The 22,703-nt window shown below is 36.9% G+C and overlaps 1 protein-coding gene across 2 annotated transcripts in view; it reads right to left on the bottom strand.

Annotated features, from left to right (window-relative positions):
• cabin1 (calcineurin binding protein 1) overlaps window positions 1-22,703 on the bottom strand; it is a 140,381-nt gene that overhangs the window by 17,164 nt on the left and 100,514 nt on the right. For both annotated transcript variants that reach the window (XM_081349817.1, XM_081349816.1), the window contains 2 exons: window positions 11,224-11,298; window positions 36-303 (listed from right to left, as the gene is read on the bottom strand). In XM_081349817.1, the coding sequence (XP_081205943.1) occupies window positions 36-303; window positions 11,224-11,298 (343 nt within the window). The remainder of the gene's footprint in view (window positions 1-35; window positions 304-11,223; window positions 11,299-22,703) is intronic.

Below are 22,703 nucleotides of genomic sequence, written 5' to 3' on the forward strand. Positions count from 1 at the left end.
TACTGTGTCACTGCAAAGATTATTAGATACCGTACCTGTGTGGGGCAAAAAGGCCATGCTTGCTATTGGCTGGCTGGGCGTCTTGCGCTGCTGCGATTGGTCGGGTTGGCAGTAGATCTGTGATGGAGTGGTGTGTGTCTGTGTCTGGATGAGAAGTGGCCGAGGGGTCTTGCTCAGCTTGGCCTCCCCGTCCTGCGCTGATGCTGTGTGTGTGTGGAGGCACGGCGTGGAGAATGATGCTGGGAAGAAGATGTCTCGCTGGTCTTTACTAAACTTGGGAGTGGTTGGCGCATCACTGGAGCTCTGTAAACAGACGGGACAGAAAAACAGTGCCATGAGTCGACGTGCTCAAAAAAAGAAAAACAGTGCTCTTCCAATACTTCAATGGAGCCAAAGAGAAAGTGATAGAAGAAGAGAAACAGTGAAATAAGTTCTGTTTACTTCTCAGCATTCTTGGATCTGACATATCTTGGATTCCTGGTCAGGTCATTACAAAGTAATATTTGTATTGTTATATTATTACGGGCAACATGTAATTTGTAAATGTTAAAAAGCAAGTTAAATCGATCTGGTTGTCATACTAAAGTCACACGAGTTCAACAGTGTCCATTTACAATGTGATTTTGCAGCGTTGAGCATTGTAGCCAATCACAGGCATTTCTGTTGAAAATAATGACCAATCAGAGGATTTACTCACAGAGTCAGAATCCACTCAGTATCATTCAAAATACTGAATAAGTTTGCTTAGTGCAAGTTTAATAAGTTTTACATGCACACAAATCCTCTCATTATAACAAACAAACCAGACACGATGTAAATAAAAGATTCATTGTGAAGTTTAGTCAGATTCACTGATTAAAACGGGAGTTTTCGCACTCAATGAGTTTGCTCTAAACGGACTGAGCTTCAGTGATTATAAATGAAGCGCTCTTTGCTCACTGCCTGTCTGTGTCATTTCATTCGCAATTTGAAGAAAGGTTTTTGTTTCATGAGGCTTTGCGACTTTTCCTACAAATATATACATCCCACTTCAGTACAAAAAGTGACAAAAACAGACAATTTTTTTTATTATAATAGCTATTTGATATTCTCTAATAATAAATTCAAATGAATAAAGTGAGAAAAACTATGTTAAGGAGTGGAAATGGCTCTAATGAGAAAAGTACTCTGCTGCCATCTACAGGTTATAGTGGTATTTTGTCTCTTTTTTATTTTATTTTAAAGTATTTGTATTTCACCAAGTGTTAGTTTTCCTATTGTGAACTTTTAATTTTACAAATTCAGACAATCTTTGAAGGATGAACAAAAAAATTTTTTTAGTCATCACATTAAAAATAACATTTCAACTGGATAATATTCAGACTTTTGAGCTTTAAGTGCTGGAAAAAAGTTGTGTGAAGTACTTGAAAACCCTTAATCCTTATAACAGTGGTCTATAACGGTCTAATTTGCTTTGGTTATGATCAAAACTAACACACACTTGTCGTCACATTGAGGAAGTCAAACTTTATGACGTCATCAGAGTTCGCCTTTTGCTTTTACCTTGGCTTTTGGTGAAATGACACCACTGATTCTCACAGTCAATTACACAAAAGTTGTCATAAATAAGCATTATAAAGCAAATACAATTAAGCAAGCAGCATTTTAACTCTTAGAACTGGTATAACATCAATATAGCTACTAAAACACCAATCAATGAGCAGGAAACACACTTGTTGAGCAAATATCCATGCGACAAACTTAATCATCCAATCAGCTGCATCTGTGAGGCCTACCTGTGATCGATTGTCTCGTTTTACCCTGTCAAAAACCCTTCATCAAGATGGACGATTCAGTAGACGCACAGCAGAAAAAGCATGTGAACAGGCAAACAAACTAAACAGCTCTGGGTCCTGTGTGTGTGTGTGTCTTGAGAGAAGCACTCAGGGAAAAGCTCACCTCACGGCTCCACAAACAAACTACACGACAACAGAACCAGCTGTTGCCATAGCAACAGATCCAAACCGCAGCCAATAGCTGATCAAACGTCCACGCACTTTGCTCTCTCTCTCTCTCTGAAGAGTTGGACGGGTGCGGATCACGTCTTTTTGGTTTTGTGCTCTACTAATGTTCAGTAAAAGCTTCCCGTAGGAAAGGAGGAAACTGCAGCTTATGATAAAAGAGAGAACTAGATGTTGATTGAATATGTAAAACACGGACAAAAGACAACACTCCCAAGTTTCTATGGTCCCTTCTTTACGCCTCTGTGAGATGTTTTTGTACATTTTATCATGCGGCAGATCAAATATTGATTCAAAATATTGTGTAATTTTTTTTACATATCGTTAGCCTCATAGCATAATTGCCTAAGAAATAATTAATTAAAAAATGACTTAGGCAATTATGCTATGAGGCTAACGATATTCTGTGTAGTTTCTCACTGCCTGTAGGCTAGGGAGTAACAGGTGGTTGCCAAGGCGTTGCTATGAAGTTTCGGAGTTTTTTTTGTTGTTGTTACATAGTAGAGATTTCCGAGTGGTTGTTAGATGGTTTCTTATTTGCCCAAGTCAAAAGAGTCTACACTCAAATCTCTGTGAAATCTCTATGACTTTAGTCCCTCCTTAAATGTAAAGGCATGGCCACATTAGCAAAACTTTTGGGAAATTACACATGCAAACACAAACAAACTTGAATCCGATGCAAAATCCACGTGGGGAAATTTCCTCAATACACAAAATTTCAGATAGCGTGGATTCCTAATGACATCAATGACTAGTGTATATATATGAAGATGGTGGACTTGTATAGAGTGAATTAGCACCTACCCACATTTTCAGCAGCGCTGGTTCCTGAAGTGTTGTTTTTTTCATTAATTTCTTCCATAGTGATTTAAAAAAAAGTCTTTGTTAAAGCGTTGAAGCGTGTTATATGCCATGAACTAAGCCAACAAGCTACGAGATGAATCACAACACTACAAACTTTGATTTGAAGCAACGTAGTTTTTGAAAATTAGACAAGGCACAAGACTGTGTACATAACAGCTTTAGTGAGGGAAAGAACTACAATCCCATGAACAGCTTAATCAAATTAAGAATAAGAATAATAAAGAAATATAAAACTACTCAGCGTTTTTGAAAAAAGTTGCCAGTCAGCGCCAGAATTTTTGATCATGTTCACAAAATGTTCATGGCCCCCAGAATAATTTGTTGTATGAATATCTGAACATGCAATATATCAAAAGAAAGAACAGACCCTATGCTTTTACACAGAAAAACCCTGTTTTATTCTAGTTTAATGCATTCTTTTTGGTATGCATTCTTTTAATGCATTCCACTGGTAAATAATACATAAATATTAAAATATTAAGAATTTTAATAAAAAAAGTAACATTTTGAGCACATAACTGAAAAAAATCATGTTTTTATCAAAGACTACATCCAGATCGGATTCAGAACGATGATCAAAAAACACAGATGGAGTAGATCGAGTCCATCAACACCCCTAAAGCTTCAGTCCAATAACTTGTCCTGGGTCGACATTTCATTCAGTAATGTTAGGCAGTTTTGATTTATATGCCGTTTAATGTTTAGTCATTGTAGCTCACAGCAGGTCTGTCTTTAAAGGTTTACAAGTTATTGTAAAAATAAATAAATAAATAATTAATTACCAATGGGGAAAATGAATGAGATTTTACACCAAACAGAGGCATCCATAACTTATATACCGTCTTTATTTCCAAGCTGACTTCGTTTTTGAGGCTGGAGGTTAAGATTAAACTATGAGGGAAAGGAATCTCCCAAATGAGAAGTCTGTGAGATGTTAACAGATTACCAGAAAAACACAGTTTCATCTCTCAACCACAATATCTGACCGTTTGTCAACACAGTAACATGTATCTGTCCTCAACCTGCACGTTTTGACCACTAGGGGGCCAAATGGTCACACTAAAGCAGAGGCTCGTCTTGAAGCGGTGCTAATGGAGAGAGGTGAAGAAATGAAGGACTACACCACAGAAGGTGTTTCATTTAACTGAGGGCTTGAGTTACACGTGTAAAGTTACGCTGCGTGGAGTGCTGGCACAATCCTGTAACTATGGAAACAGTGTGTTAACACACACGCAGCACAACCATGTGTTCGGCCATGTGCAATTATGAGGGTGTGGGGTTAACCTCTTAACATACTGTACACAAAAGCGAATTAGACAACAAAGTGATATGCCAATGAGGCTTTGTGTCAGTTTTGATTTTATCAAACAGAAATGTGAGCATGACCTGCAATTCGCATAAGAGGCTGAATTTCAGAATTGCAAGTAAACGGACAGTTTCATTGAGAAAGCCAATGGCTGATACAGTAATTATGGTTCACTCAGAAACACGCATGGCCAGTTATCATCCAGCTGGTAAATATTAGCTTCATACACTCACCAACACTCATTTTTTTCCACTTTGCATTTAGCGAGCATTCATTTTGGGTGTCCCGCCAAAAGATGGCGCCGCTAACTCGCGCAGTGCTGTCAGAAGCTATATCATGAAATACATGTATTTTAAAAGTATTTGAAAATACAGCAATTCCCCCTCCCATGTGTAATGCACATGGATATGAATACGTAAAAAAACACATCCCGGAATAATGACGCTCGCCTTATAATAAACATCACGAATCGAAATCATAGTTACCATGGTAAATGTTTGCAAGGGCCGTTAGCATTCATATGCTGTTGTTCACAGTGAGGTTCTTTATTCCCATGCACAGGATAAAACACTTTCACATGTACCTGTGAAAAAAAAGAGCCAGTCCTCGCATGTGAGTTTGCAATAGTGAAATATATTTGCTCTCTGTTGGCTTTCTTCTGAACTCTAATAGCCCCAGAATGACTCAAACGACAACAAACAAAACCATTCATAACCCCTCAAAACAACAGCAGCTCTTCCTGTAGCCTTAAATCTCACTCGTTTCACCTGCAGATGGAGAGAAAGAGTGAGTGAGTGAGCATTAGACAGCACAAAGAGACAGAAACCCACTGACAGGAAGTTAATGAACTCCAAACATGTTAATGGACCTTCTGCAATTACAGCAATTGAGGAATTACAGAGGCTTAAATGTGTCACATGAACTTTAGGAGCGACTGGCTGTGTGTCGAGGGGGTGATGATGTTCTGGTGGGTAGTTTCAGCCTCAGACGTCACGGGCCGCTGGATAATCAGGGCTCCAGACTGCGACCAAATGGACACATTTTGCGACCTTTTTGCTTGTCGGTGCGAGTACATTTTGTTAGAGGTCGCACTGCTGCAAACGCCACATTGCCCAACTGATACGAGCCGCCATTTCTGGTGCATATGAAAAACACCAAATGGTAAACGAAATGAAAGCGGAACGTAACCGAGCTTCGAGCTCAGAACAGGTTTACTCGCGGACCGATCTCGATCACCCAACACCGTTATTACACAGTGCTGGGAGATCCAGTGAGAAAGCGTTTGAATTTGCCGTAGTATTAACATCATGGTGAGATCTAGTGCGAGATCTGCGAGAAGCATTCAAATTTAGCACAGAATCCTCTGATACACTCTAAAAAATGCTACATACATTTGGGTCAAATATGGACAAACCCAGCCGCTGGGTTAAAAAATTTATAAAAAAATGTAACCCAGTGGCTGGGTTTGTCCATATTTGAACCAAAATTGGGTTGAAACAACCCAGCATTTTTTTTAGAGTGTATAAACAACAGGTATCAGATCAAATAGAGTTGATGTGGAAAATCAGGAGAAACTGTGTCATAACGAACAAGTTATACACGGCTTTTCAATCCACAAATCACCAACATTCACCATGGATTTAATGCAGTAACGCTGCCTGTAACCATGGTATTGTGGCAGAACTATTTTAACGTTTTTACATTTTTCATTTCAGGTTTCGTACAACCTTTTCAGAGTGACATTCAAGCACTTTTCAAGAGCTTCACACTTTTTCCAGCACTTTAAAGCTCTAAATATTATCCAGTTTAAATGTTATTTTTTTAAAAGTGATAACCAAAAATAAAACATTTTAAAATTAAAAAAAGCTAAGTTAATTTTATCTGCATCCAATAAATCGCAATAAGCTTTGTGCTTTGTTACTTTTGATATGAAATAAAGTCTGAGCTTTCAAATTCTGTCTATTTTATCACAAAATTCAAACAATACATAATGTTTTGGCGCTTTTTGATGTGGCGCGAGAGATCACTGTAGCGCCTGAGTTCAAGCGAAGCAGAGCGCGAGTGAACGCCATCAATTCCTTCCTCTTTACTACGTTACAGAACGAAATTAACATGATTAATTATCAAAAAATATGTTGAAATATACAGTCCAACTTGCCGAAATCCATATCATGTCTCTCATGTAATCGCTCAATCAGTGTTTCAACGGCAGAAAGACGTCAATAAAACAGCTTGTAAACAATGTCGCGTAACTCAGAAAAGCCATTCGTTGACCATTAACTTGATTATCAACAAGAGTGCACTCACCACCAAGTGGACAGGGGTTAGAATTACAGTTACAAGTTGCAATACATCACTCTCAGTGTAATCTGTCAAAATTACGGACGGCTTTAAGATTTTTCCGTCACTGCTACAAAAATTTCGCCAATGATGGAAAATTTTCGGTTAACGCGACCTCTAGTGTGAGGTTTACAGCACCTTTGTTTCAGTAAACTTGCACAATGTTTGTTAATATAGGGACATCGACTTTGCATTTTCACTCCCATAAACATGATGATGAAAACGAATTGCAATTGGTTGGTTTACATGTCAGTCTCAGTCCAGAACTTCTGCATTCATTACCAACTTTGTAAGGTTAAAACACTGACTTTTACTCATCCCCAAGCTATTTCAAACCTGTGTGATTTTTGTTTTTTTTTTGTATACAAAAGGAGATGTTTAGCAGAATGTTCATGCAGCTCTTTTCTATATACAATGTACAGGTGAAACTCGAAAAATTAGAATATCGTGCAAAAGTTATAATTTTGATTACTTACAGCTTATGAAAACCCCAAATTCAAAATCTCAGAAAATTAGAATATTACATGAAATCAATAAAAAAAAGGATTTTAAATACAGAAATGTCGGCCCTCTGAAAAGTATAATCATGCATATATATAGTTATTTATACTAAATATATTAGTTTCACCTTTTAATTTGAATTACTGAAATGCATAAACTTTTGCACGATATTTAAATATTCCGAGTTTCACCTGTAAATGAATGAGGGCAGATGATGTGAAGCTACAAAACTGATAAAAAGCACCACAGAAATAGTCCACACAACTGCACTAAACTACACGCCGACTGAAATAGGAGACATTAATTTATGATGTTTGGTGTGTCAAACATGTCTTGACAAGCAATATTTGAATATACACTACTCCATTATGTGGTTTGATTAAAATTTCGACTCAAATTTCACACAGACCTATCGTATGACTTCAGTACACATTCAATATAGTACAAAAGCTGTACAGATGACTACTATGGTGCTTTTCGTCATTTTTGGAGCTCCATTCACTTTAATAGATTATTGTGGCAAAAATCTCATTTTGTTTTTCAGACAGAAAGTCATATGAGTTCGGAACGACATGAGTGTGAGTCAATGACGACAGAATCTTGAGCTCCGGGGGAAATTCCCCGTAATAAATGTACTGCAAGTCACTTTAGATAAAACTGTTATCAGTAAAAAAAGAGTCTCAAACAGGACACAGAGAAACCCTTTGAAAACACACACAGGTGAGTTATGATCACACAGTGACTGATTGCATGGCTGTGTCTGAATTCAGTCATGTTTCATTTGTCTGGTAGTCTTGAGCAGGTTTGGTGCTCTGCGGTATATAACACACACAGAAGCTTTTCTGATGCGCACCCCAACCCACTCACTCTCTCTCTCTCTCAAACCAAAGCATGAACCCACGCTTCCCACCGACAGGCGCGTGTTCCTGTCTGACTGACTGCTTCAGAGAGCCGTGACTCCTGAGGTAAACAACAAAGAGAGAAGACCCGCTGAATAAACAAACCGCCTCAGACAGTCTGAGGAAAGAGGATGAGTTCAGTTTTAGCCTCGCTTTACTAATGCTGTGAGCAGGGCACGATGGACAGACCAGCAGAGTAACCGTCCTCGACTTGTTTTGAGCCAGTGGTTCAGTTAGTGACTGATAATCTGACGCGATTCAGTGAGAAAGTCCGTTCTCAGACGGATTCAGACCAGTAACTCCTTTATTTCATTCTTAAATTGATCTGTTTTCTGACTGGCATATCACAATGGTGTCATTATGATGCATATTAAACAGTTTTCATCTCAACCCAACAGAGCTTTGTTATAATAAAAGCTTAATAAATACATATATATATATATAAATTTGGGAGTAAAACTAAGGCGGGTGTCATGTTGGAACCATAATCAACATTTATATATACACTACCATTAAAAAGTTTGGGGTCAGTAAGTTTTTTTTTTAAATAAATTAATACTTTTATTCAGCAAGGATGCATTAAATTAATCAAAATTGACATTTATAATATTACAAACGTTTGATAAATAATCAAAATATTAAAAATATCAAAATGATAAATATAATAATAAATAAATGTTCTTTTAAAATCTCTTTCAATCAATTAAAGAAAATTTGTTTCCACAAAAAATATGAAGCAGCAGAACTGTTTTCAACATTGATAATAATGAGAAATGTTTCTTGAGCAGCAAATCAGCATATTAAAATGATTTCTGAAGGATCATGTGATTTTTAAATTGTAATAATATTTCACTATATTACTGTTTTTACTGTATTTTTGATCAAATAAATGCAGTCACAGTGAGCACAAACAATGACACGCCTTACAGTTTTACTCCCAAAAGGTTTATTTACATGTATGTTTTAATATTTAATAAACCATATTTTATGAGAAATATATGTGAAATATATTTTTAAACAGTGAGAAATACACGTCTCAGAATATCAGTGTCAGAGAATATGAAACTTTTTGAGAGATTCTGTAATTTGTGAACTAAAAAAGGTTATCTGGCTCTTAAATGTCATTTTAGCAGTCATCGGCTCACTTGTGTTTTATTCTGGATCCCTGCGATACATTTTTTGTTGTGGTATTCAATGTTTCTCTTTAAATCACATATAACTCGCAAGCTCAAAACACAGAACATTATACAGGGACTGTGTTTACTACAGCGCAGTGCAGGAAACACTGGCGAGAAAAGACCGATTACTGTTTTGTACCGGGCATTCAAATAGGAGATAGCTCTGACATTATCTAGCAACATTCGCCTGATCATATCAATGCACATAAACAAAACAGCAGCGTTATAGAGTGCGATGGAGTAATACACACTAACGGTGGACCAACATGATCGACCTGTCGCTTATCAGACAGAAAACAATGTAGTAATGGCGTATTAGAGCAAAGTAAGCAGCGGAGAAGATGAAGAGAGACGGCGATGTGAAATGAAAGCGATTGAATCGGGGGATGAGGAGGGGAGAGAGATGAGTGGGTGAGAGATGGAGAGAGAGAGAGAGAGAGAGAGAGAGAGAGAGAGAGAGAGAGAGATATGAGACACACCAGGGGCTCTTATACGTTTTGCTCAAGCTAGTTTCAGTGCACTAATGAACGGCTAATGAAAAGAGAGAACGCTCCTCTTAAACGGGGCGAACGAGAGCTGGACATCAGTGTGTGTCTCTGAATCAAACCCAGACAACATCGAGCCCTCTCACACACTCTGGGTGTGTTTGGAATGGCATACACTCATGAAAATGTACCATGGTAAACTCGGTTTCTGCCAAAACACCACAGTTCCACCACAGCTCCCAGTCAAACTGTGCCGACATTCACTACCGTTCAAACGTTTGGGGTCGGGAAGATTGTCATGTTTTGTACTTGTCGTGCTGCATTCATTTAATCTAAAATACAGTAAAAACTGAATTTGTGAATTTTTTTTTTTTTTTTATTATAATACATTTAAAAATGTAATTTATTCCTGTCAAGGCCAAGCTGAATTTCATTCCTGCATTATTGAACAGTTGTGTGGCGTCATACTTTGAGCAGAAAGTGCTACATTGTTTCTCAGGGTTCTTTGATGAACAGAATGTTCTAAAGAACGGCATTTATTTAAATCTTTTGTAACACTGTAAATGTCCTTTCTGTCACTTTGATCAATTCAATGCAACCTTGCTGAATAAAAAAAGTATTCGTTTCTTTAAAGAAATGTTACTGTCCTCAAACCTTTTATTCATATCCTGATGAATCAACTGAAGAATTAAGTTATATTTTAACATCTTTTTGAGACTAATTAGAAAATCATTCATTAAAAAAATGAATGTCCTCAGAAAGATTTAAAACTGAAAGATTTTACTGAACCGATCCATTATTAACCAACAGAAACCTGGACGTGGAAAGGTTTAATTTCAAAATATATTAATGCATAAATAGATTCATTTGTATATTAAAAGAATAATATTAAAATATGAATATACAGAATATATTACCATTTTAATTTAATGTATTAAACATTCATATAATAATATACAATTAACATTAATATTATATGAATACAAAGGCTAATAAATAAATAAATAAATAAATAAATAAATAAAAAAGTGTCCATAATTTAATGTTTTATGCCTCAAGAATCGTCATTTCAGTGCATCACTACAAACCATGTCAACAATAATGCGTTCTGCTATCTGACTATCTGTTTATTTTGCATAATGCATACAGTTGTAAGCCATTTTTAAAATAGTAGATAGTATTTAGTATGTAGTGAGTATGCAGTAATCAGTGTGTTAATAATCTTTCTCAAACACAGCCCCTCTCTCTCTCACTCACACTCACTCACTCACTCACTCTCTTCTCTCTCTCTCTCAATCTCTCAATCTCCCTGTCTCTCTCTCAATCTCACTCTCTCTCTTTCTCTCTCTCTCTGTGCTGCTCAACAAAAGTTTTCATTATTTGAACAGCGAGAGGAATCGAGGGATACTAGCAAACAGCGCATAATTAATGCATCTGATAAATGGCTCAGAAAGACAGAGATGTGTGAGTGTGTGTGTGGGAGAGGAGAGAAAGAGAAGCAGACATGGGTAACACTATATCCAAATGTGCAAACTTCCAGCGAGTCGGCTGTGCTTCCAATGGAGTGAGCAGAGGAGAGAAAATTGGATTTGCATTCCAGCGGGAAAAGCAGGAGTGTGTGTGTTATTTCCTGGAGTGAGTGTGTCCTACCTGTCTTTGTGCCGACGTTGCCATTTGAATCTGGCAGAACTTCACAGCTTGATCCAGTGCTACATCCTCATCCACCTTCAGACACACAGAAATAACATCAACATTAGCATTCATCACAACGTGAAGGTTTGCAATGCTGTATCATGTCATGTTCACCATCATTCGTGCTTTACAAACCATAGACACTTTTGTTGAACTCGGAAAAATAATTTGCATTCTCTGAATTTTATATAAAGTTAACTTTGCACTTTCTTTGTTCTTCAAGAATGTGCAAACCAAAGTGATTGAATGTAGTTTATACTGTCATATAAACACCAAAGGTGCACACAGATCCATTTTATGGCATTATAAGCATCGGCATTGAAATGAATCATTATTTCCGAGACTGATGACAGAGTTCAGAGACGGATTATCTTGTCATCTTGTAATTATGGCACTTCAGTCTCACTATGAATAAAAGAGTTTCAGAATATTAGAGTGGAAATACAATAAAAACAGGAACTCTGTTGCTCTTTTGGAGAAAAAGAAACGCACTCGTTCACAACACAGAACTCCCACTTCCGCACTTTAACATATGACTGCCCACGTTCACAAACAAACGCACATTCAGTACCGTGACAGAGGTGTAGTTACTCATTTCATGCGCTCAGAGTGTAGTGAATCATTCAGCGAGGTCATTCACGGTAAAAGAGTCTTAAAACGTCCAGTTCAGGACAGAAATTACAACTATTACAATCCATTACAACTCATTTACGACTGCTTTGGTGCATGTGACACTCCATTACAGTAAGGTTTCATTAGTTTAACTACAGTAGTTGACATCAACTGACAATGAACAACACTTATAGAGCATTTATTAATCTTAGTTAATGTTAATCTTAACATTACTAATATCAAAAGCTGTATGTTAACATTAGTTAAAGCACTGTGAACTAACATGGCCATTTTTATTAACTGACATTAACAAATGTAATAAATGCTGTAAAAATATACTGCTCATTATTAGTTCATGTTTACTAATGTACTAACTAATGCTGATAAATGAGACATTGTATGTGTTACTGATATTTTTAATGAAACCTGAGAGATTTCTGTCCCTCCATTTAAAGTCCACTCCACCAAAATGTTGACACTTCAAGCTCATAAAGTAATAATAAATAAAATAAAACAACTCTCTTTTATTTTGGCTTAAAACACTGCGATAGTATCATATCGTGAGTTCAGTAGGCCACAACATTTTGTATCAAATCGTGACACGAGTGTATCGTTACACCCCTACTATCAGCAAATACTAAGTACAAATACTTGGTACCTTAAGGGGAGACACCCCAGGTGAATAGGAAAAAAAAATTAACTAATAGATATCAGCATGAAACTTCCCCAGTTGATTACTGACATTAAGACAAATATCTTTTGTATTACAAGTTTTTAGAACATTTATGTTTAAATATGCAAATTAGGTAGTATCTCATTGAATATGCGCTAATTTGCATATATTTCCAGAAGAGAAATCTGAACATTGGATAAAGCCAGATTCAAAATTCTTGTTTCATTTTGCTGACATATTAAAGTCAAAGGTTTTTACAGAGGGGATTTTGTATATCTATTTTTATCACTCCATTAATCAGAAAAGACTGCCAACAGCCATAAAAAAATATATATTCGCCCCGTTTTTAGGTATAAAATGTTGTATAAATCAGAATCTGAATGATATATGAACAAACCCCTCGGTAAAAACCTTAAGAATATAGATAGGAATACAACTGGAAAGTTTGGTGTGTGTAAGTGCTGCTGAAGTGGAGATTTCTGGCTCAGAGTATGAGAAAAAATGGCTTTTAAAATTGACATCAGCCAATGAGATTTCGCTTTTAGAGTTAAATGCCCCATCGTACTTTCACGATTGGTTGCTGATAAAAAGGAAATGTCCATATTTGTATCCAACAACATTGTACAGGAGAGAGAGAGAGCTTTCCAACGGTATGTGATGACAGGGTGCAGACAGCGATCGCGGAGCAGCGAGATGATTTACAACGCCATCTTTTGTTGAGTTTAGGAGACGTAAATAGACAAAGTGTAATAAAATAAAGACCTAAATGTGTATTTTGGACTTTTTTTGTTCACCACAAGTCTGAAAGAAGACATGTTATTGAAGACAGATAGCCCAAAATCTCAAAATTAACCAGTGTTTCTCCCCTTAAGCACTAAAAAAAGAGCTCGACTTGCTCTAAAAAGAGTGTAAAAGAACATTTCACTGAATTTTGAGAGCAAACATGAAGCCAACCCAGACCGTCCTCCAGAAAACAAACGCTCACTAGCCAGTGTGTGTGTGTGTGTGTGTGTGTGAAAGCTGCCAGAAAAGCTCTCAGAAATCAGTTGATGATTTCTGGCAGAAGAGACCCACGCTAATGAAGGACCATAATCAGACCATCTACAAATATGGAATAAAAGTCAGTGTACACACACACACACACACACACACATGGGCCGAGGTCCCGAGAGGATGCAGAAGGAACAAATAATCTGTACCACAGCTATGATACGCCAAAATGTGCAGATGGCGTTCTGGTGTCCTGAAAATGAGCAAGTCAAAACAAAGTTCTGTCAGTATGAAACACGAGAACTTGCACAAATAAAGTAAATATTCTAGTTCAGAGTAGTATAAACAAAACCAACCAGCAGAATGCTTCAGAAGACTTGTAATACAGCACACAAGTCATATGGAGTACTTTGTTCTCATTTCGAACTCAGAGTCACTTTCGTGGAAAAGGGCAGTCAAGATCAGGGCTCTGAACCGGTTCAAGGAACGAAACATAAACAAAAAGTAAATCAAATTTAATCATACTGAACAGAAACGCTGAAATGACCATTAACTGGTTAATAAAGTTATTTTATCGTTCTGTTTAATATTTTAATTTCGGGAGTCAACCACTCAAATGAATGAATTCAAATAGTACGGCCTACGCTAATGTGATGTTGACGCATCCAAAGCAAGTGAAATGCCAACGCTCAGTTGTCGAGTCATCATAGGGAACGTTAAGTCAATGTCTGGAGTTTTTCCCGAGGATATCTCGCAACCGTTCAGGTACTCTGATGAATGGCAGGTAATATCCAGCGTGGTGTGTTCTGAAACCAGCGAAAATTGTAGTGTTAGTGTAGAACCGCTACTATGCAATGTTAGTACTGTGGCTTTATGTTTTCTCAGACACTTGTGTGTGTCATTATTATTATATTATTGCCATTTTTCCAAAGTGACCCAAGTTCAGTTCAGCATTACGATTCAATCAACTTACAGGTTACAAAGTTTATTGTAGCTATGTGGACTCTCAGTTTTTCCTGTCATTTAATGCATTTGTACGGTGGCCCAGTAGTGCACAACACAACGAAATTTAAAAAGCAAACATAAGTTCACAACACAACGGAAATGAGTCATAACACTACGGAAAATGTACACCACAACGGAAATGAGCCATGTTGTGGCTTATTTCTGTTGTGTTGTACATTTTCAATTGTGTTGTGGCTCATTTCCGTTGTGTTGTGCACTACTGGGCCACCGTACATTTGGCTCAAATCCTGAGTTATAAAAGATGAAACATGACCAGATGGCAAATACCAGACTAAGACACTCTTCCCCTCTCCTCAAATATATAAAACATTAGTCTTTACAAAAAATGAAAACGCTGTACTTATCCAAAGAACCAGTTCTTTTATTTACTCCTGCACTGTAAACAAGTCGAGACGGTCTGCAAAATATGAGCAGCACTTCATTCAGGACTGAAGCGGGTGGAGCTTCTCTATGAGGTTTCACTGAGAGGTTTCACTTGTAAGCTCTTAGTGTAAAGTTCTATTCAAGCTCTGGTAGAAAGTATAGGCAAATAAATACACAAAAATACATTATTAACCAGAATTTTGTCTAATCAAACTGCTTTCAGAACTGTAATGATGCAGAAGGAACGCATGAACAGAAATATTAAAGTCAACCTGTGGTGAATTTTAGGTGTTTATATGTCTATTTTTAATACGCTTTAAGACAAAGCATGTGTAAATTCATAAGTCGACAGCATTGCTGAGTATTTTCTCCTTCAAACTGCAGTGAACCAAAGACAGTCTCAAAAACACGCTTTGAAATCGCTGGTGTTTCTGACGTCACAAACTACCTTGTAACCAATCAGATCGACGTGTGATCGTCAACCAGTGGATCTCTGAGCTGAGTGAGTGAGTGGAGGCGGGGCTCATTTGCATATTCATAGGACTTTAAGACATGAAGAATTTTTTTTTTCAAGGAAAAAACTTTAAATATGTAATTTTGGTAGTCAAAGATGAGTTTTGAGGGGTAAAATTATTGACTACAGGGGGACTTTTTTCCCCAAGATTTGCATTTTGTGTTCCATCGAGTCAAACAGGATTGGAACAACATGACGGTGAGTAAATGATGACTGAAGTTTTATTTTTCGGTTAGCTATCCCTTTAAAACATGGCAAACAGGCTGATTAGGCAAGTTCTGAAGCTCTTATTGATTTTTTGGATCCTCCAAAACTTGACACACAGAGGCTGATGGGTTATAGAACAAAATGACCTAAAAAGACCTCTCACTGGAGCGCTCGTGGCCATGGCAACCGGAGGAGCCGGCTGAGATTGGGCATCCCTGGTGTCTGTTTTATATCATATAGCTGGAGCACGGTGCTCTCTTTAAACAGTGTGTGGGAGAGAGACAGAGACAGAGACACCTTCACTAATCCTAACCATTACTACATAATCTAATCCTTTAAAATATAAGAAATAATCTCATTTCTGTGACTGAACGCTCAGGAAGATATCTCAGGGTGGTTGTAGGCAGTGTTGGGGTAACTCAGAGTTACGTAATCTGATTACTTTTTCAAGTAACTAGTAAAGTAACGTATTATGTTTTCAATTAACGACAAAATATCTAAAAGTTACTTTTTCAAATAAGTACTTCTTCACATTTATTGACTGTCAGCTCTCCTGTCCCCATGTTGAGAGAAATAAAGTGAGGTGTTGTGTGTGTGTGTGTGTGTGTGTGTGTGTGTGTGTGTGTGTGTGTGTGTGTGTGTGTGTGTGATGGTTATTTTAGTTCTAGACTAAATGTGAACATTCAGTATTCCTCAATTAATAAAAACAGTGAAATGCAATATCAGAATTTTATCAGAAACTATATTAAATTACAAAAATATACTTTATGTACTTAATCTCACTTTATTAACCAATGTCTTTGCTGCTGACCTTCAATGATCTAATTCAACCATACTAGAAATAAGAGTGCTGAACTTCTTCTCCTGTATCCTATTGTTCTTTAATCCAGAATAGCAGAAGCTGAAAGGTTTGTTTGAGCGGCGCCCTCTACTGTACAGGAGTAAATATGCATTTCCATCAGCCTGAGGCTTACTCACTTCACTTTTGGTGTGAAAGGGGCAAGCTCAGCCCAGGTGAGGAAAAGTAACGCAAAAGTAATGTAACGCATTACTTTTCATAAAAAGTAATGCTATTAGTTACTTCTTTGGGGGAATAATGCAAAACTGGTCGTAGGTGACTCGAACACTGGACACCAAATGCCCGGTTAGCATGCTCGCTAATGCTAACGTTAATCTACACCATTAGCCATTTCTAAAACTCACTTCAAGCTGTCCTACACTCAATTTAGCAGTGTGTAGAGTCATATGTGTTGTTTTCGTGCAGGTTTAGGGCTGGTGTGCATGTGTGTGTATGTGAGTTGAGTATTAGGACTGGTTTCTCCGGTTGGTGTGGTGTGAGATTTCAGGCGTGTGACTCGAAAACATTGCACAACAACCACTCAGATGCACAGGACTACATTCTCAGCAACAGCACACACGACACACAGAGTTTGAGCAGTTAAAAACAACATCTGCTGATGAAGCCTGGCGTGTCCAGTGTCACTCTTTCTTTATTTTTTCCACATTTTACAATAATTAATAATAATAATCACCATATGTAAGCACTATTTTTATATGTAGGCAATTTTTTAGAGAAGGTTCAGAAGTTAGTAAAGTGTGTCCAAACTTTTATAGCAGGATTAGTAATGCACTGCAATACATTTTTTACCGAAACACCAAAACCAAAACTAAAGTTATTTAACAATGGATTAATGAAACACTTTTAGTTAACTTGCCGACTACAGAGGTCATGCCACGTTAAAGATGGACTTTTATTTTTTTTAATGTCGTTATGAAACTGATAGAATTTAGTGGTTTTGTTCGTGCAGCAACTAAAAACAGCACAGACTAGATCTTGCTTCATCAAATAAAAAAATCCACAACATCTGATAATGTCAACCCAGACGTGCGTCAGCATAGTTGACATGTTTCCCTGATGCTCGTCCACGTTCTGTGCATGAAATAGACACTCTGACACAGTGAAAAATGCATCATCGGATAAGCACTAATTAAACCACCATTTCAGTCGATGATTTCGGCCAAACTGAAATTTCTGAATATTTTTGGTTGCTGAAATTTCAGTTCATCACTACATACTATGTCATAACTGCATCTATGCAGCGGTTGACTTTTTTTTCCGCTCCAAACGTGCGATTGGCAACCATTTTTGTTTTCCTCTGGCCGGTCGCTGTTCCCGGAGTCGCACACAAACTCCATTGCAATCATTTCCCCAAATTTTATTTTGTGTGTGGAAATTTTTAGTAGTATGTAAACAGGACGTTAACACAGTTTTGTGCAGGTATTTTTTATGTAGCATTTTTTTACAAAGCTAAAATCAAACCATTATGTTTTTTTGCTTTAATTCATGAAATTATACAATACAAATTAAAAAAAGGCTCATGCAACATGTGTGTAACATTTTAGTTTGGACTGTGATTTAAATGCAGTGGTTGCCTCTAACTTAAAATGTCTAAAGATTGTTTTGTTTGTTTAAGGCCAGTTTGGCGTGCAATACAGCAAAAAAAAAAAAAAAAAAATGTATGAAATCTATGGAAGCTTGTTTCCATCAGGGAATAAAACAATTATAAAGATAATTGCGACATTTTATCTATTAATTCAGATTTTTTTTCTCTTGTAATTGCGTAAAGTCAGAATTGCATGATATAAACTCGCAATTGCAAGAAAAAAGGTTAGAAATGCGAGAAAAAAAGTCGCATTAACCTTTTTCAATTTTTATTCGGTGGCGAAACAAGCTGTTATAGGAATCGGCCCACCAGCACAGACTCCGTCAGGTCTGCTCACAGAGTTTTTTTTGAGGGTGAAAGATTTCCACACGCAGTTTTCGCAACATTTTCACGCAAATTTGCCTCAATGACCATCAGAAAGCTGCTTGATTCTGTGTGATTTCTGTGAGCTGAGCTTCATACATCACTACACTATTGGCAAAAGACAATGGACCCTTTTAGCCGACAAAATTTGCTAATGTGACCGCACCTTGCTGGCAAGTGTTAGCTTTTAGCTATATTTATCACTTTAAAAGTTTTCTACAACTGAAAAGGTCAAAAGAGAACAGTCACAAACTCCTCTTCCTCTTCTTCAAAGGTTGTGGGTAATATTAGTCCAAAAGAACAAATGGAAGCATATTTTGGAAAATTCCACCAGTGTCTCCAGGCACTTTTGTAATAATAGTTTCAGGGCCTGAATTTCGGCATGGGATCGCAGGTATTGTACATAACTTTACTCTTTCCCGCAAATTCAGCGCTTATAATGCATTCATTCCCTAGCAATGTTGGTTGAATGAGTAAATTAATCTACACAGATGAACAGATCAAATCAATAATTTGAAACATGTCGGTCAGGCTGCAATTTCAGGTCCTGATTTTCTATGATTTGGGACACACTAATCCAAATCTTGAATGAATACTTCAAAGTACGGAAAGCATTCAAATCAGGATGCATCCTTATTATTTCTTTAGCAATTGCATAGAATGCAAAATGATGATTGAATCTGAATACATGGCTCAAGGTTACCAGAGAAAGCGGTGGTAGAACTGGAGGTTCATGGTTCATGTTTAATCTCAGAGTTTTTAGCCGCAGCAAAAGCCTTAATCCAGGTCTTCCTGGAGCTTAACTGGATGTTTATGTTGTCGATTTAGTATGGGAAAACCTTTATGACACATGATCAACATGACGTGAATTGACATCCAGAGTTTCAAATGGGAAAAATGACCCAGAAATGTGGAAGTGTTTCTGAAAGTTTTCTGTTTTAGATGTCAAATGTGACCCTAGAACACAAAATCAGTCACATGTCGCACGGGTTTATTTGTGGCAATAGCCAACAATACAATGAATGGGTCAAAATTATCGATTTTTTTTTAATGCTAAAAATCATTAGGATATAAAGTAAAGATCATGTTCCATGAAGATATTTTGTACATTTCCTACAGTAAATATATAAAACATTTATTTTTGTGAATGAATGCAGCACAATCGCCAACATAAATGCCCAACTTTACAGGAGATTTTCTCAATGTTTCGATTTTTTTGCTCCCTCAGATTCCAGATGTTCAATAGTTGTATCTCGGCCAAATATTGTCCTATCCTAACAAATATTGTCCTATCCTAACATACATCAATGAAAAGCTTAATTATTCAGCTTTCATATGACGTATACATCTTAATTTCAGAAAATTGACCCATGTGACTGGTTTTGGGGTCCAGGGTCACATATGAGGTTTTTGGTAACTTACTTAACTTTTAAGAGTATAATGTATTGTAACGCACCATAATGTCATGAAGGGTCATTCACAGTATTTAATCACCAGACATTGGTCACTGTTGGTTGCTGGTTGGCATTCCTACTTTAAGGTTTTTCCTCGACACCCTTTAAAATAAAGGTTTTTATTGGCATCAGTGGTTCCATGGAACCTGTCCCTCACACACAATGTTCTATTTATAGTGTAAATAGATTCTTTAGAAAATTCAAATGTTCTTTACATGAATAATTAAAATGTTATTTTAAGAACTGATCACTGAAAGGTTCTTTTCAAGAAATTAATTCTTTTTTTCTCTCTCTATGATAGCAGGACATTCAAAACTGTTTTACTAAAAATATCAAAATGAAGTTTAATTCATAAATAAATAAAAGATGTCCACCATAGAATAGGTGTATTCAAATCATGGTAGGTATGAATTGCATTTTTTATGTATTTTAAAACAAAATAATTTTTATATTACATTTTCACCACAACATCAAGATGCAATGTTTACCAAAAGTAAGGTCATTTGCAGTTTTTTAAAGGTAGAATTGATTAATCACTAAAGCTCAACAAGTGAAATATCACCAAATAGCGCAACATAATTCATAAATGCTAATGACTGTTGGAAAACATCTGTCCACATGATTGATTGAATAAAGTGTGAGAAAGTTATTTTTATTTTTATCACTGCTGATTTGGACTGAGTTCACAGTTTGCATTTCCAGTGCGTTAATAACCGTGGATGCCATTATTTACGAGAACATACAACTGATTATAACTTACTTTATTCCATAACCTATTGTGCTGTCTATGGAGGAGGCACTTCATCACAGGCCATCAAATCAAAGCCCAATGTGAAGACTGATACAAAATGTAGGCAGCTTTATGATGCAGCCTTCCAAGATACTTCGCTTTAGCCAAATCCAAAGGCAGAAACACATAACCTTTGCTGAGAAGGCGATCCAAGAATAAACTGCAATAAGTTCGTGAAAAAATAAATCAAAATATCTTAATAATGCATTATATATAGGCTCCAAATAAAGTGGATTGTTAAATCTTTCACGTACAACCGTTCCTCAATCAGAGGTAAAGATGTCCAGACGCCACATTAAAACCTCTCTCCCTTCTACTGTCATCTCAATCAGAGAGTTAGACACTGCTTCACAACAAACAACCACAGAATACACACACAAACATTCATGCAGAGACAAGCACTACAATTAGACTGAGGTAGACACACACACACACACTCACACTCACACACACACACTCAGAGAGCAGATGCAATTACAGGCAGGGGAAATGAGAGGTGATACACTGTTAGAGAAGTAGAGGCTGATAATGGACTAGATGAGTGCTGCGAGTGTGTGTGTGCGTGCGTGTGTGAACTGCCAGCTAGTGCCATTAACCTCTCATACTAATAACATACTTTAATGGCAACTTTGCTAGTTTGTTTTTTACCTTGACATAATTAAATACAGAGCTCAACACTTGATGACGGTATTGGGAAAAAGAGCACAATGAGACATAACCACTTGTTTTTTTGTTTTTACCAAAACAGACACATTTATAGCGTGAATTGTCGGGCTTCCTCTGCTTAAAACGCAGTATTTTATGAACTCGATTTTACATAATCATTAAGAAAATGTGAATGATGCTGGCCCAGTCATGTGTGTAGCTACAGTGCTGTGCTATAGTGTCTTCTGAGTGGGTACAAGCTAGTTACTTAGTCAAAAAGTCTCAAATTATTGTTTTAATTAAAGTAAAAAATGTAATTCCTCAGCACAAACATGTGAGTAATATATTCACCATGAACTCAAGGGCATTTGAGGTTCTGTGAGTAATAACGCCAGAAGCCAGTCCTTTAAGACCTCACTGACTCTTTGTGAATTCTTCTACAATAGCGTACTTGACTCAGCACTGTGATGACAAATGTTATGGAGCTCGTGTGCTACACTATCATTAGCTACACCAGTAATTTTCCACAGTTCCATTTGTATTCAATTGGCACTCGCTCTCTCTCTCCCCCAGGGATGCCTTAATGTCCCTATAATATAACAGTATAGCTCTGTCGCACATGAATCAGGCATCCCACTTCACAGCGGGCTTCGTGACTAAAAGAATTACTTTCTTATTATGTGTATGTATAGTGCTGTCTACATTAAGGACAATAAAGTTAAATCAATCAATCAATTCATCAGCGTTTTTTACTAAGGCAAGCATTAATATTACTATTGTTCACATTTAGGTTTGTTCAAATCCCTAACCAGAAGTTTCACATGTTTAACTACTAAACAGAACATTAGCCATTACAATCAAACTTGTAATAAACTTACAATGGAGGAACCAAATCATTTCTAGAGACCAGGGGCCAGATTCACAAAAATCTGACTGATCATAGTTTACATTAGTCATTAGTGTCACTTCAGAGTATTTGTGCACATCCCTAGTACTAGTGCAGAGTTTCCCAATAATTACCTAGATCTGTGCCGCCACAGTTTCATAATGAACGGAAAATCATTTAAAACTTCTCATTAACAACATAAAAGGTCTCTAACATTGTTTGCGCCATTGCTTTGGCAAAGTATCTGTCAAACGAACTACAATTGAAAGTGCGATATGGCTTTGTGCCCTTATCAAATTGCAAGAAAAATATTTAATGAAATAAGTTTAGTCTGTTGCGCTGCGTGTTTAAAGTGGTGGTATAATGCCCTTTTCACAAGATGTAAAATGTGTCTCTGATGTCCCCAGAGTGTGTATGTGAAGATTTAGCTCAAAATACCCCACAGATATTTTTATATAGCATTTTAAAATT

Source organism: Scardinius erythrophthalmus (assembly GCF_964197995.2).
Source record: "Scardinius erythrophthalmus genome assembly, chromosome: 20".
Lineage (NCBI taxonomy): Eukaryota > Metazoa > Chordata > Actinopteri > Cypriniformes > Leuciscidae > Scardinius > Scardinius erythrophthalmus.